The 17304-nt window shown below is 41.1% G+C and overlaps 1 protein-coding gene across 1 annotated transcript in view; it reads left to right on the forward strand.

The window, feature by feature from the left end:
* RXFP2 (relaxin family peptide receptor 2) overlaps window positions 1-12315 on the forward strand; it is a 63571-nt gene extending 51256 nt beyond the window's left edge. Inside the window, exons 15-19 of the mRNA XM_088842825.1 lie at window positions 911-982; window positions 3577-3806; window positions 4596-5006; window positions 7971-8189; window positions 12056-12315. Coding sequence (XP_088698951.1) covers window positions 911-982; window positions 3577-3806; window positions 4596-5006; window positions 7971-8189; window positions 12056-12315 — 1192 coding nt within the window. The remainder of the gene's footprint in view (window positions 1-910; window positions 983-3576; window positions 3807-4595; window positions 5007-7970; window positions 8190-12055) is intronic.
* Window positions 12316-17304: the final 4989 nt, after the last annotated feature.

Here is a 17304-nt window from a genome sequence, read left to right on the forward strand (position 1 = left end):
AAGGACTGCAGAGTTTTCTGTAGGAGGGGCCCTGTTCAGTAGTAATAGTTTTTCCCTAAGTCTCATTTCTGACTATCAAAGTCCTCTATAAAAGACTCAATGAGCGATGGACAACTTGGAACCTTGTCAAGAAATCCTTATTCTGATTTGCCCAAAAGAAACTGAATAAGAATCACGGATTTTTCAAAATAAGCCTTAAAAGGAATAGGTTTCTGTCTTCCTAGATGATCCTCTTTCTACCTACATTTCCTGAGAACATGAAGACTCCTCTAAATCATGTCATCCTAAAGAGTCTTCAAAGAATCCACATTTAAAGAAGCTTCTGGATAAATGAGGAGTGTTGGGGGTTACCATTGGAGCCCCTTGAGGACGTTTTATGGGGCTGGAGGAGTGAAAGGAATTATGCTTCCCACTGTGGTCTGAGAAAGCAATTGCACTGAATCAGAGTTCCTCTTACCACTCCCTTGGTTTTCCACCCTGAAGACACACAGGCCAGGAAGAAATGACTCTATTTAAATCTGGTTCTGACAAAACTCACTTTGGTAATGTTCTTAGGTTGAAAATATCAGCCCCTATCTGAAACCCTGTAACGCATATTGTTTGGTTTATGAGATCAAGCTACAGAGCCAATTTCACAATCAGACAAATCACAGCTGTGATTTTCACATCAAAAAAATGAATGAACGTGTTTTATTAGAAGGTAGTTCTGCATGTGAAAGTGACAAAATCAACTCCAAGTTATGAGAGGCATAAATAGAAATGGCAATTTTCTAAGATGGTTTATTATAAAATTTTCATCCTAATTTGAATTGATAACAGAAGATTTTGAAGCATGGTTTTAAGATCGACAAAGAAAACGATTAAAAAGTTAAACCCTAAAATCATGAAACCTATTGTGCCTATTTTCCAGAGACCTGGAAAGGATAGAGATTCCGAATATAAACACATGGATGTTCCAACCCATGAAGAATCTTTCCTACATGTATGTATGTATGAAAGAACAGAGAAGAAAATATGGTGAAATGTTACAGATGCTCTAGCGTAAACTGTCTAATGTATCACTGCAATGTGTTTTTATGCAAGAAAAAGTCTTTTTTATTGAGAACTTTTTAATTTTGTCACCTTTGGTCCCTGTTCAAATAGAGTTCAATATTATGATGTGCCGACATGAATGACACTTCTCTCTGGAAACACGCTGTTTATCCAATTGAGGCCCAATAAGAGATCAGGGTACCAGAATGCCACATATTACACAAGATGAAGTCACTGGCTAATGGTACTCAAGAGACCTGGAAACATTAATTCACCTCACATGAGTGAGCAGTCGGCCACTCTAAGATTTGAGTCCTTAGGAAGAAAGATGCTATATAAATTCCAGGTGTTGTTTCTGTTACTGAGTGCACTGCAAAATGGAGGTAATTCATCTTTATAGTAGTTTTTGATAAGTCACGTTAATATATTTGGCTAAAGTGCACTGTGTAAGTTGTGTTAATATATGTGTATATGACATGATCATTTCTTTATCAACTGTGTAACCTATATGTTCTGATTTCAAAAATTAACCATTGTCATCCACAACAATAGGGAGGATTCGATGTAAGATATCAAGTTGGGTGCAGCAAGTGGCTGAAATGGTTAGTGTGAAGGTGCACTTTGGGGAGAATATTTTGTTTATGTTTATGCAGCAGGACTGATTACCCAAAGACAAGTATTTGATGTACATCCAAACGGTTTTCATAACTTCTCCTTCTGTGGTTCCAGTAGATAAATATTTAATGAGGCTAGCGTTTCCTTGTTGCAGGCAGAATGTGAGGTCTTCTTAGAACAGAGAAATTCAACCTTTGTAGAACTTGATGGAGAAGCAGCTGCTTTAAATGTGAACCTCGGGTTGAGGTCAAGAAGGAATCAACAATTAACAGAAAGTGTGTGAACGTGGTTCCTTCCCTACTAAGTGACCTAGTGATTCTCCTTTCATCTTCCTTGTCCATTGTTTATTGAAATACCTCCACCTGCCCACCTGCCCTGGTCACAGCGGGCAGAGAGGCTGGACCACTGCTATTTGAGGACGGGGGTACCTGACACACCCAGAGCACTAAACCATTCATCTGCTTGTCTAACAAGTGTGTGTGTCTAGTGCCTCCCTCAGGCCAGGGGGAACACAGGGATCAGTGAGAGAGAGAAGAATCTGCCCCTGGAGCTTCCATGGAGCTTCGGGAGCCAGAAAGTAAACTAGGAAACAGATAAATGGTGAAGAAACACTGGGGAGGAAAGTATAGCGAGTTCAAGGGATGAAGGAAGGGAATGTAGATGGTTCACCCTGAAGTCAGAGACGTGACACTCAAGCAGCCCTGAATGGAGGGAGGCAATTCTGGGGGGAGGTTCTTGCAGCAGGGGGAAAGCAAAGGCAGCACACTGAGAAGGTGAACCGGCTTGTTTGAGGATCAGAAGAAAGCCCACGTGTCTAGGTGGAGTGAGCATGGTCAGGAAGCGATGAAATGATCAGGGTAGCCAGGGGTCCAGTCATGGGAGGCCTGGAAGCCAGGCAGAGTAAAGCTTTCTTTAACATGCTAGTTTAGCAAAATTGAATGGACAGATGAAAAAAAGAAAGATGAGAAAGGAACTGAAAGAGATGGTAAATGAATACAAAAATAGAACGAGTTTTATGGGAGAAAATCCTGAACATAACATGTTTGGAGAATGACCTTAAATCCAAATGACCTTCCCAGTTTAAACCCTTGAAGACTGCACACACTTAGATCATAAATACACCAATCACAGGCACGCCTGTATTTTCCTCTCGAAATGGTTTAAGTCCTTCCTGGCCCTGACCAGGAATCTGTGTAGCTGCTTCTCCTACTCGCTGCCATGAGACGGAATTTTCCTAGTCTCACGGACCTTCCCTTCCTGCCCTTACCAGGGAAAAGAAGGCTAGTTTAAGGGAATAGACTTAAAAGTAAGTGCAAGACAGGAACGTTTTTAGGGAGACTCTTAACATCCCAAACCCAAGCCCCTGAAAGTTTGTTAAATATCAGTTTCACAATGACCATCAACTTCTTATAACACCCCAGAGAACCCCACCCAATGTGACGGGGAAAATTAGAGCCCTGGAGACTTCCCATTCTCACGTCCTCACCACAGATCCCCGTGTTCTTTAGGTTCTTCACCTTAAAGGAGGAAGACTGCCTAGAGTAACACTGAATAAAGAACTCTATCCTTCCATGTGGTTGCGGTTTATCGCTCAGTCGTGTCCGACTCTTTGTGATCCCATGGACTGTAGTCTACCAGACTTCTCTGTCCATGGGATTTTCCAGGCAAGAGTACTGGAGTGTGTTGCCATTGCCTTCTCCAGGGGATCTTCCTGACCCAGGGATCAAACCCAGGTCTCCTGCACTGCAGGCAGACACTTTACCCTCTGAGCCACCAGGGAAGCCCCCATCCTTCCATAATCACTGCTAAACAAAAATAACCAAGCCTAGAGAAGCCGCACACCTACCACAGCTGCAGCCCCAAATAGGACTGCTCCTGTCGTCTCTGTGTCATTGCTGTCAAGTGACTCTTTTTTCCCTTTGACTTTAGTTATTTCAAAAACTTTCGATACTGCTCCTATGCTCCCCATGTCCGAATATGTATGCCCTTGACTGACGGCATTTCTTCATTTGAGGACCTCTTGGCTAACAATATCCTCAGAGTATTTGTCTGGGTTATAGCTTTCATAACCTGCTTTGGAAACCTTTTTGTCATTGGCATGAGATCTTTCATTAAAGCTGAAAACACGACTCACGCTACGTCCATCAAAATCCTTTGCTGTAAGTATGTTTCCCATGTAAATGGATTAAGGGTATCTTCAGTGTGCTGTGCTCTAGATTATATCAGCCTTCAGCAAATGGCATTTAATATGAGTTACATATTCTGGGAAATTTTTTTAAAGTATGAAGGTCCTATTGTTCTCTTTGGTTACTCTGTTCTGGATTGCATGAGTCTGCAGTGATTTATGTCTTGGAAATGAAGTAACAGAGAGTCAATGAGCCAAGGGATGGATTATAAGACAGGTTGTAGGTTACAAAACTATGCTTTGTTTAACCTTTAATTGCAGTAACATCCATGTTCCTCAAGCCCAGAAAATTACTCCCTTTATTAAATATGTAAGTTATATTTTTTTTACTGTTTAAAACCTAGATTCCATACATGACCCTATGGACTGTAGCCCACCAGCCTCCTCTGTCCATAGGATTCTCAATGCAAGAATACTAGAGTGGATTGCCATACCCTCCTCCAGGGAATCTTCCCGACCCAGGGATCGAACCCTGTATCTCTAATGTCTCCTGCATTGGCAGGCGGGTTCTTTACTGCTAGCACCACCTGGGAAGCCCAGGCTCCCCACAACCCTAATTATCTCCCTACCACTTTTTCAAAATTATAAAGATGCAGCGTAGTACTTTAGAAACAGTACACCTTTTGAAGTCTGTTGACTCCAAAGTACTATTGTGGGTGTTTATGTTAGTTCATTTAGTACAGTATAGAGGAAGCAGATCTAATCAGAAAGCGAAGACAGAGATGCTGGAACTACCAACACACACTCTATGATTCTTCAATAGGTGCGGACTGCCTGATGGGTGTGTATTTGTTCTTCATTGGCCTTTGTGATCTAAAGTACCGTGGGCAGTATCAGAAGTACGCGCTGCTGTGGATGGAGAGCTTGCAGTGCCGCCTCCTGGGCTTCCTGGCCATGCTGTCCACTGAGGTCTCTGTTCTCTTGCTCACGTACTTGACCCTGGAGAAGTTCCTGGCCGTTGTCTTTCCCTTCAGTAACATCCGTCCTGGAAAATGGCAGACCCTGGCCATCCTCATCTGCATCTGGATTGTGGGGTTCTTAATAGCTGTGACTCCATTGTGGAAAGAGGATTATTTTGGAAACTTTTATGGAAAAAATGGAGTATGTTTCCCACTTTATTATGACCAAACAGAAGATACTGGAAGCAAAGGGTATTCTCTTGGAATTTTCCTAGGTAACTTATTTCTCATTTCCTGGACAAATGTCATTTTGATAGAAATACCACAAATTTCAGTAAAGCCATATTTTTCTGTTTCAGAAAGTAAGCAAATATAGTTAAGACTGTCTCCTTTTTTTAAAGAAAAGTTCTTGCTGCATATTTATAAGTGTTTTTATTAAATTTTTTATTAAGAGATTTAGTATGAAAAACCGAAACATACTCTCAGGATCTCCAAATGATCTTTTTTATTATCTGCGAGACCCTTTGATTTTATGTTCATACACAGTGACAATGATCTGGAGGAATTCCAGTTCACTGCCATGTCCTGTGACCCTTCCAAGTTATTTGAACTCATTTTTTCACAGTCTAGACATGAGCTAAATAAATAATAATAATAAAATTCTTGAAATTCACTAGCAGGAGATTATTTGAGTGGAAATACCAGAAAGGTTTATTTCCTTTCATAAATGCAGCTCTAGAGTCAGCAACAGAAGGGTGCTTTTCCATTTCCTTAATTCTCCCTAATTTGTTAGAAAAGAAAACCCAACCTTTTCTATTATAAGTAAATGAAAAGTTTAGCCTTAAAGATCAAAAAAATGTTTTATATTGTCTAATAGGTATCTCTCTTGCTTAACACTAAGGCCATCTCCGTGTTCTCTGTTTAACCAGGGCTGTACCATCAATTCAGTTCCCCCTTTGCATCTGGTCCCCTCATCTAAAGAAGAAATAAGCTCTGTCATCCTTTCTTTTTCATCAAATGTTTTTTCTTCAAAATATGCCTCTGACTTCTCTTTCTTTCAGTCTCTACCTACCTGTCACCTTTCTTTAAGGCATTATGACCTTCACCCTGAATTATTACATTAGTCCTTACTGGTGTTTTGGCCTCTGGGGTCTTTGCTCTCCTGTTTATCTGTTCACCACCTGAGTATCCAAAGGACTGATTATCCTCTGCTTGGAGACCTTCAGGAACTCCCTACAACCAGAGTCAAGTTTAAATTAGTCACTTAAAAGCCCATCACAAAATGGCCCTAAGCACCATTCCCAGCTATTCTAGTCCTATTCTTTCTCCCTCTGAAAAAGAAAACACTTTATTTGCACCATTTTAATAATACTCCACACATACAATCCTATTTGGTAGTCATTTTTTCATGGCTGCATCATGTCTACAGTATTGTAAGCCATTCTCAGGACAGGTGCACTCCATGGAAAACTTCCCTCCCTGACACACGCGCATGCACGCACACACACACACACATACACACTAACTACCTTATATTCATTGATTCAAAAAGGATTAATTGAGCACCTACTATTGGCCAGGTGCTGTTCTGGGAACTGGAGATCAAATAGATTGGTCCCCACAGACCTGCAGCCAGAAAGGAGGGTGAAGACAAGTAAACATGTCCTTGTGTCACCGGCTGACAGAAGTCAGGCAGGAGGAGTGCAGAATGTCCTAGGAGCCCAAGATCTGAGGACCGGGGAAGGCGTCCCAGTAAAAACTAGCCCAAACTGAGGCCCAAAGGATGAGGATACGTTGGCCAAGTGAAAGGAGACATTGTGTTCCAGGAGTTAGAGACCAACAGCCGGGGAACAGGCCCAGATAAAGGGCAAAAGAAGTTTGTGTGGCTGGATCTTGTGATGGAGGTGTGGGGGTGGTTGACAGGGTTTAGCACACGCGCACGTGCACACACACACAAATATCATCTGCATTTACACAGCTTATTTGTGAGACTTAAAGGCACATATTTTTGCTTAAAAATAAGAATATATAGTTTTTAAATAATTTTTAAAGTTTAGAATATGTTTAGATTTAGAGAAAAGTTGCAAAGACAGTATGGTTTCCTGTATTCCAGACATGCCTCACACAGATTCCACTGTTGTTAACATCTCACATTCCTATGGTATTTCCAGAACATACACTTCTGAACGTTTCTATAAGTCTGTTTTCAGGATTTGAACCAGAGAAACATCTTTAACAGTCATTTTTTTTTTTTATTCTTAACTCTCTGACAGTAGACCTAAGATCAACCAATTTTGTGAAATCCAATTGTATGGCTTTGTAATGAGATTCCACATGAAATGGTTTGGATAAAAACAATGAAACACCATGAATTTATGACCAAGACTTTACTAGTCTTACATACAATCTACTCAGATGGACGTTTTAAAACAACTTTGAAATTATATGGATATTTTACATTCACTATAAGGATTAAGATGAGCACTCAGGATTTTTATGTTAGCAAGAATATAACAAAGTGACCAAAAAGTCACTATTATGGGATAAGTGACTCTAAAGCAGTAATTCATATAGTTGAATTTTTAGTTTTTCTCTTACTCTTCTTTTTTCTAAAACATTCTAAAGAGTTCTGAATTTCAGTTTAGATTACTATGGACAATCTGAAGGGAAATAAAGATTTTTTTTTTGTCCTTGGTATTATTTTTATTTAAGACCAATAAACATGAGAAATAATGTTTCTGATGCTATTATCTTCTTGATATCCCAAGGTTATCTTAATCATATTTATAAGATAAAGGAATAGAGCATATTGATTTTTTGATATGTACATGTGATTACAGTAATCCCTTAAGGTTTGAATTTGCAGAGAGATAAAAAGTTGAATAGCCTTTTTCCTGCTTTAAAAAAGCTACAGATTACCTCACGATATACCTAGATCTGAATTTCAAAGTCTATCAGTTCAGTTCAGTTCGGTTCAGTCGCTCAGTCGTGTCCGACTCTTTGCGACCCCATAATTTCTTGGTAATGTGTTTATGTATTTGAAATATCTTTTTGATCTGGTGAACCCAATGCCTTTATTCCGGTTTATAGCCGTGAGTTCAGGGTTTTAACTGATTACCACTCGGCTAATACAAAGAATGGTTCTTGGAAAAGACACCATACCAAACATCTAAGTAATACAGTATTTCAACTGTTGATTTATACACCCGAGATGTTAAGAGGTGTGCTTTTCCCAACAGGTGTGAATTTGCTGGCTTTCCTCATCACTGTGTTTTCCTACACTGTCATGTTCTGTTCCATTCAAAAAACCGCCCTGCAGACTTCAGAAGTGAGGAGTCACGTGGGAAGAGATGTGGCTGTTGCAAACCGTTTCTTTTTTATAGTGTTCTCTGATGCCATCTGCTGGATTCCTGTGTTTGTAATTAAAATTCTTTCCCTCTCCCGGGTGGAAATACCAGGTCAGTCCCTTCTAGGATTCCCGAACACGTTGTGTCTTCTTTCCTCCTCTGTTTGACGAGGCCAGAATACAGGGTCTTACATGTAGTAAATCTTCCACAAATACCTACAGCTTGAGTTATGATTTCCTCAGTGTTTATATATGCATATATAAATAAAATATATTATATATTACATATATATAGTATAAATAAAATATATATGTATATATATATAATTTTATTTATTTTTTTCCTGTTCTGGGCCTTCCTTGCTGTGCGGGCTTTTCTCTAGTTGTGGCAAGTGGGGGTTACTCTCTAGCTGCGGTGCACTGACTTCTCATTGCAGGGGCTTCTCTTGTTGCAGAGCACGGGCTCTAGGGCATGTGGGCTCAGTAGTTGCAGTTCGTGGGCTCCAGAGCACAGGCTCAATAGTTTTGGTGCATGGACCTGGCTGCTCTGCAACATGAGGGATCTTTCCAGACTAGAAATCAAACCCATGTCTCCTGCACTGGCAGGCGGATTCTTTAGCACTGAGCCACCAGGGAAGCCCTCCTCAGGGTTTTATAATCAGTATTTTAAGACAGGAATTGGGTAATGGTGTAACCCTGACTAGAATAGTAAAAACACAGGAGATCAAGAAAAACTAAATCTTGGTGTCTCACTTCCACCTGAGCTAGACAGTGGTGCTTCACCAAGGGTACATAAAACAGAACAAAATATTTATGCCCAGGTTCCAGCCCACCTCTGAATTCAGTCTATAGGGACCAAGGCCTAGATATGGGTATTTTAGAAAAGATCCCCCTGTGATTCTGAGGTGCACCCCTCTGGTTAAGAACCACTAGTCTGTTTCATGGCCCTGGCCATGTGGTTGTCACACTGGGCTCTGTGGATGGCTAAGTAACAAATGTGTGTGTGTGCTTAGTCGCTGTCATGTCCAACTCTTGCAACCCCATAGACTATAGCCTCCTGGGCTCTTCTGTCCATGGGATTCTCCAGGCAAGAATATTGGAGGGGGTTGCCATTTCCTTCTCCAGGGGATCTTCCCAACCCAGGAATCAAATTCAGGTCTCCTGCATTGCAGGAAGACTCTTTAAGTAACAAACTCCTGCAACTCTTTATGTCCCTCTGCCTTGTCAGATGCCTCACAAATGCCACACAACACCCACCACATCCCTTTAACCTATCAACTTAGTCTCACAACAAGGTTTTCTGATAGTAGGGGTTGTGGTAGTTGGTTAGTGGCTAAGTTGTATCTGAGTCTTTTGGGACCCTATGGTAGGGTAAATAGCCCGTCAGGCTCCTCTCTCCATGGGATTTCCCAGGCAAAAATACTGGAGTGGGTTGCCTTTTCCTTCTCCAGGGGAGCTTCCCAACCCAGGAATCAAATTCAGGTCTCCTGCATTGCAGGAAGACTCTTTAAGTAACAAACTCCTGCAACTCTTTATGTCCCTCTGCCTTGTCAGATGCCTCACAAATGCCACACAACACCCACCACATCCCTTTAACCTATCAACTTAGTCTCACAACAAGGTTTTCTGATAGTAGGGGTTGTGGTAGTTGGTTAGTGGCTAAGTTGTATCTGAGTCTTTTGGGACCCTATGGTAGGGTAAATAGCCCGTCAGGCTCCTCTCTCCATGGGATTTCCCAGGCAAAAATACTGGAGTGGGTTGCCTTTTCCTTCTCCAGGGGAGCTTCCCAACCCAGGAATGGAACCTGCATCTCCTGCTTTGCAGGCAGATTCTTTACTACTGAGCCACCAGGGAAGCCTGATAGCAGGGGTAGTAATCGTCATTCTTGGAGAAAGCTTTAAGACATTTCAGACCATGATAGGGAACCAGATCAGGAAGTAATTACCATGAAATATTATTGGGCCACACGTTAGTCTTTCTCTACATTTTATAGTTCAGCAGTTTGAGGTTTGTCTTGAACACCGCAGTGGAAATAGGAGAGAAGTCTTTACCACACTTGACAAAGCCTCTCCTTCCTTGCCCAACTTCCCATGGTGTTGTACAAACTGCTATATTCATGGACCTAAACCCACCCCATCCCCACCCTCCAAGAACTGTGGGGTCTTCTCCACCATGGCAGGTGGCCGATAGTACCTGGGCTCAGCCACAAAGGTAAGCTGGCTTCAGCCCTCCCATCTCAGTCCTGAGATGATGCTAACCTTACATCACCGAGTGACCCTGAGACTAACGGGACATCTCATTCCTGATCACAGCCTCCTTCAAGGACTCAATAGACCAAAAAAGCAACTGTTTTTCTTCCATCACATACTGTTTGTATCTAATTTTTAAAAAATTAAGGACAAGTACTATGTAGTGATATAAAACTTCATTGAATCAATCTAAGATATGCTAAATACAAATGTTTTTCTTTCATATTCTTTCCAGTTAAAAAGAAATAAGGAAAAGAAAGAGAAGACGGGATGAAAAGAGGAAAGGCAAACATAGAAAAAGGAGAAGGGAGAGGTCAAAGGGAAGGAGGAAGGGGCGGATAAGTAGTCAGAGAAGAGATGGAAGGCAAACCAGAAGAAGAGCAGAAAGGATGTAGGGAAGAGCGGGACTAAGAGAAGAGCAAGCAACAGTGTGTGAAGGATGGGAAACTGCGGGATGGGGAAACTAGGGGCTGCAGTCACAGAGGAGTGGGAGAGGGGAAGGAAGGATGCTGGTCTAACCGACCAGCTCCTCCCCCGAGATGACAGTTTTCTGAAGACAGGGGAGGAGGCGGCAGAGTGTGGTGGGTCTGGAGAACCACAGGGCTTAGTGCTGAAAAGGGACATCCGCAGAGCCGGCCCAGCTCCCCGACATCAGTCATGTAAGTTACCATCAGCCCCTTTCACAGATAAGGCAGTTGAGGTCTGGGGAGCTTAGTCGATTTGCCCACAGTCTCAGAGCTAAGAAGTGTGCAAGCCTAGGGTCAGGCTCTATTTGAGGAGGAAAACACATTTTGTCCTAACCAAGTAAATGATGTAGTCGGTCCATTGTACCTCTGCATTCCAAATCCATGGATTCAACCACCCGCACACCGAAAGTATTGGGGGGAAATTTTCCAGAAATTTCCGAAGAACAAAACTTGAGTTTTCCTTGTACTAGCAAATATTTGCATAGTATTTACATTGTATTTATAACTCTTTACATGCAAGTACATTGTATTAGGTGTTATAAGTAATATAGAGCTGATTTAAAGGATATGGGAGGGTATACATAAGTTATATGCAAATACTATGCCATTTTTTATAAGGGACTTAAGAATCTGCTGATTTTGGTATATGTCCCAGCGTGGATATCAAGGGACAACTGAATTCAGAAAATGCTCTGTCATCCAAAATATCTCCTCCCTTTGTGTGAAACATTTCCCTTATATTCTATTAGCCTTTGAAAGGCTTCACACAGAAGGAATTCACTGAGTTTGGAGATATGTATATTTTTGCTCCTCAGATCTTCTGACTCCATTCTGAATATAATAGTGTAAGGCAGGAAGATCTTCAGGACTGAAATTTAGACCAAGGTCAGATCTGACTCTAAACCAGAAGATTCCTGGACACTGTCCAATTAATTGCTCATTTTCCTATTTTTCCACAAGGAAAGGCAATAAAAACTAGAAAAGTACATATCAATTTATAGTTTATAAAGTGTTTTCACATAATGTTTCCTCCCCTTTGATTCACGACAAACTACAGAGTAGTTACTGAAACTCAGAAAAGTTCATGTAGGACCTTGAATCCGTAGCTCCTATGCTCTTCTGGCAAAGAGATTTTCCATAAGGTGAGAGAAGACTTAGATGGAACAGGTAGCCCTCTTAAAAACAGCATTAACTATAGCATGTAACGTGTTTTGTGTGTATTAAATCTTCACCTTTCTTTCATGTTTTGTTTCCTTCTCCAGGCACAATCACCTCCTGGGTCGTCATTTTTTTCCTTCCAGTAAACAGTGCCTTGAACCCAATCCTCTACACTCTCACAACCAGCTTTTTCAAGGACAAGTTGAAACAGCTGCTGCACAAACATCGGAGAAAATCGATTTTCAAAACTAAAAAAAAAAGTGTGTCTGCTTCCATCGTGTGGGCAGATGACTCCTCTGCACTTAAACCTGGGGCTTTGAACAAAATAAACCTCGAGGACAATACAGAGAAACCAATTTCCTAGTCATGGTTTTGGAGCACTGGACTTCAAACGGGCTACCTGAAAATGCACAGCGTTTGGAAGACGGCGCCTGCAACACTTTTCATCTTTACTGAGAGCGGAACTTGACTGCACTGGGAGCATGGGAGGAGGATGTCAGGCATGACATTCCGATGGCAGCCGTGGTCTTTATCAACTGAGGACTGTACCTGAGGGTCTGCTCACCCTGACATGCCTGCGATGGACCCATAAATAGCAGGAGATAGGCAGTGGATCTCTATCTCGGCAGCACGACCAGCCTACCAGTGGATGCCCACCCATTGGCCCTGCACAGTCTGCTCTTAAATTGAGTTGCACTGTCCATTAAATAAAAACATTCGTGACATCTAATTCTAGCGTGGCCATAATCACATTAAGCCTAAATCACTTTCCTTGCTTTTTCAACGTCAAATGAAACCATCAGCATCCTGCTGAAGTGATAGCAAAAGGACTTCTGAGATGTCCACTCACCTCAAGTCAATCCCTAAGAAGGCCAGTGGAGCGGCAGCTTTGAAAGCAGAACTTTGCACAAGGTTCGAAGTCTAATATATGACGAAGAGGGGCGCGCTGACTATTCACCTGGTACTCTTCACCTTTTTAGCTTGTATGTGATGTCAGAAGAGCAGCGCTCTCAAAATATTTTTCTTAAGGTTGTCCACACCACAGAGAAAAACTGGGCATTATAACTGCCAAAAACTACATTTCCGTATGTTTTAAAATATAATTTCTCTAGAGCATCATCCCTATTGCTAGCAAGTTCTGTCTTCATGGAACACACAGATAAGTGTTAAGGGGGATTTAAGCATACTGGACTTAGATAAATTCCCATTGTTTTTAACAAAAAAGCTAGTAAGTTTGTTCTTTTCTTTGGAAAATGAAAAGCACTTGTGAAGGCCTGGACATGTTTTTATACTGAAAGATTATATGTGAAAAAAAGAATCAGGTAAATAAAATTCTATTTTACAATTGTCTATGTATTATTTTAAATTCAACAAAGACCACATTCATGTGCTCAGTAGCTTCAGTCATGTCCAACACTATGGACTATAGCCCGCCAGGCTCCTCTGTCCAGAAGATTTTCCTGGCAAGAATACTGGAATGGGTTGCCGTGCCTTCCTCCAGGGGATCTTCCTGACCCAGGGATCGAATTTATGTCTCCTGTGGCTTCTGCACTGGCAGGCAAATTCTTTTCTGCTGAGCCACCAGGGAAGACCAGCAAAGACCACCGATAGGGCTTATTGACTATTAACCATTTTTTTCTCTGGTAGAGAATATAACTCAGAAACAAACACATAACCTCAGTTAACAAGACAGTTGTTACTTCTTTTTCTTTTCCCCCTTTCCCAAATCATGAAGCGGTAACTTAATTTCTTTATTTTTCACTTCCTTCGGAGTTCCGTTAATGAGATGAAATGTAAGCAGGTGAGAACCCCAGACCACCTCCTACTGCATATTTATCTAGTAGCATCCAGGATGAAAGGAATCCCAGAGTTGATGCATCACAACTGTTTTGGTAACATACTGTCATTATCTAATATTGACTAAAACCATCACGTGAGTTCCTTTATTTTGATCAAGTGAGATATTTCTTACATCAGTGAAATCTTTCCACATTTATTCTAGAAATAATTTCCCTACCCATCCACTAAGCTGCCCTTTTTTCTTACAGTTTCAAATTTTCCTCCTTTTGCCTCCTCAGTATGATTAGTTGCTTCCCCATGTGCCTATCTTATTAAATGTCCTTTCCAGTCCTTGAACATCATATGATTTATTTCCTAATACGTTTCCCAACATCAGAAGCATAAATAAGGAATAGACCTTGAGCCTTGGGTATTTCAATCTTAGCACAAATGTATATCTCCCAATTTCCCGTTCTCGAAAGGCATCAGGCATGAGCCAGGAAGTGAGGCTCTGGGAACTGTTTTTGAGTGTCTGGACTCTTGCTATTGAGCTTTGGGCATGAGGAGAAGCATAAGGGCAGATGCACCAGGGAAACTAGCAGCATCTGTCAGAAAAATGGAAGTTATTGATGCATATTGGTCAGCAGCATGCCAACAAACAGTATAAAATTGAATTCTAATAGCTTAGTGATTTACGATCTTATTCTGTACTGCTATATAAACAGAAAAACATCAGAAACCATCAGAAAACCATCAGCTTTATTTGTGCTAGACATAGCCTGGCTTTATTATATCACCTTGTTTTATTCTTGCTTTATATCTGATTAAACTAGCCTATGCCCATCAGGAAAAGACCCTGATGCTGGGAAAGATTGAAGGCAGTAGGAGAAGCGGGTGGCAGAGGATGAGATGGTTAGAAAGCATCACCGACTCAATGGACACGAATCTAAGGGAACCCTGAGAGATAGGAAAGGACCGGGAGCCTGGCATGTTGCAGTCCATGGGGTAGCAAAGAGTCAGACATGACTTAGCGACTGAACAACAATGCCCATCACAGTTGCTGAAATAGCTTAAATTGGGCATATCAGAGCTTTCGTGTAAGTAGCAGTATCGCCTCCCCCAAGCCCCATCTTGCACCCCAGTTCTGTAGCTTCATCTACTGGTCTCTGTGGCATCAAGGAGCCACAGAAGCAGACCCATCTCTCCAGCATTTGTCTCCTAAGGATGACTTTGTTGCCAGATCAAGCAAGTATTTGGTCATTTGCTACCCATCTACTCATGACACGTTTTTAAGATTGTGTCTCATGCCCCAGGTAAATCTTCTCTCTGCTTTAGCATCCTCAGGTTCATAAGCAGAGATCCAAAGAGTGCACATGTTAGAGGTGAGAAATAGTAAAGATTTCATATCCACCATATCATGTGATAAATACCCCAAGGGAGTCTGAGGGAAATGTATCTTCCAAAACTAACAAGGAATACATGTAAGATGTTATTTCTTTTTTTTTTTGCAGTGTGACATAAACAGGCATACAGTTCTACTTAATGAATAGCCTTAGGCAACTTTACTCAAGAAACAAAACATTGAAGATAAGAATTTGTGCTTTTGCTTATTTCCTTATCCTGGTGAGCAACAGAGAGTGATTACAAAGCTCTCTTTATATGTATGCGTTAATTTGTTTATGTATGTATCTGTATATCAGCTGTCTGATATCTTATTTATGAAAGATAGAAGATGCATATTTAATAATGATAGTGTTTATTTCTGAAAATGAAATGAGAGGGTTCTCCTTTTAAATGGCTTTTCAGTGGGACATCTCGGAGTCCTTGAGAAATACTTCCCAAAGCCCTGTAAGCTAATTGAAACCTATTACTCAATGTATTTCATCACACTCATCCTCAGGATATTTCTTCACATGACACAGACAGAAGAAATAAATCGAATAAATGAAGAAATAGAGAACAAAAAGGCCAAGTGACAAACTGCAGACCCGGGAGGGGCGACCTTCTGCTGTCTGAACAGCCTGGTCCTAGCCCATGGTGGCACTCCTACCTCTAGGACCTAAGCAAACTCACAATGAACTTGAGTTATAAACTTGTAACTACTTTATAAAACAGAAGAAATTATTCCTGGTCTGTATGGGACCTAGAAAAGCATTTACTCATTTAGTGAGTCTCTAAATTCATGGTTCAGGGGTGTTTGACTCAGTATAGTTTTCGTAATGAAAGCTATATACTTTCTAGACACAGATAACACACATTTAATACAAGGAAAAACAGTATCACAAGTGAGGGGATTGGCACTATAATTCCAGGTCAGCCATCAACTACTTATAGGACCTCAGACAAATAATTTTAAATCTCTTTCATTCTATGTAACCAACTTTCCTTAAGATTATATCACATAAACTGATATCTTGTCCCGTTTCTGGAGAGATCTGTTGAGTAAATTAAAACATATGCTGAAGGTTGGTGTAGATTAAAAATCTCAAAGTTTACACAAAGTTCAAGGATTATTCGATGCTCAATTTTCCTTTTCTCAGGAAGAATCAATGCACAGAGCACCCATGTTCTGAAATCCACCCCTTCCAGTGAATTTCCTTCCAGGAAGCTTCTCTTCTGGAAAAAAAAGACTGAAGCAAAGCTTCAGACATTGAATCTTTCTAAGGTACAGGCACTTGCAACAACACAGCGATAAGTACAACATAAAATTTAGGCAGCCGATTGCGAGCAGAATCCAGGAATGCAGTTCAGTTCAGTCAACCAGCCGTGTCTGACTCTTTGCAACTGCAGCATGCCAGGCTTCCCTGTACCTCACCAACTCCCGGAGCTTACACAAACTCATGTCCATTAAGTCGGTGACACTATCCACCATCTCATCCTCTGTTGTCCCCTTTTCCCCCCACTTTCAATCTTTCCCAGCATCAGGGTCTTTTCAAATGAGTCCTTTCTTCATATCAGGTGGCCAAAGTATTGGAGTTTCAGCTTCAGCATCAGTCTTTCCAATAAACACCCAGTACTGGTTTCGTTTAGGATGGACTGGTTGGATCTCCCTGCTGTCCAAGGGACTCTCAAGAATCTCCAACACCACAGTTCAAAAACATCAATTCTTTGACACTCAGCTTTCTTTTTAGTCCAACTCTTACATCCATACATGACTACTGGAAAAACCATAGCCTTGACTACATGGACTTTTGTTGGCAAAGTAATGTCTATGCTTTTTAATATGCTGTCTAGGTTGGTCATAACTTCTCTTCCAGGGAGCAAGCGTCTTTTAATTTCATGGCTGCAGTCACCATCTGCAGTGATTTTGGAGCCCCCAAAAATAAAGTCTGACACTGTTTCCACTGTTTCCCCATTTATTTCCCATGAAGTGATGGGACCAGATGCCATGATCTTAGTTTTCTGAATGTTGAGTTTTTTGAATTTCTGAATGCCAACTTTTTCACTCTGTTCTTTCAATTTCATCAACAGGCTCTTTAGTTCTTCTTCGCTTTCTGCCATAAGGGTGGTGTCATTTGCGTATCTGAGGTTATTGATATTTCTCCTGGCTATCTTGATTCCAACTTGTGCTTCA

This window comes from Moschus berezovskii, chromosome 13, assembly GCF_049115385.1.
Source record: "Moschus berezovskii isolate FMDL1 chromosome 13, NW_MosBer_1.0, whole genome shotgun sequence".
NCBI lineage: Eukaryota > Metazoa > Chordata > Mammalia > Artiodactyla > Moschidae > Moschus > Moschus berezovskii.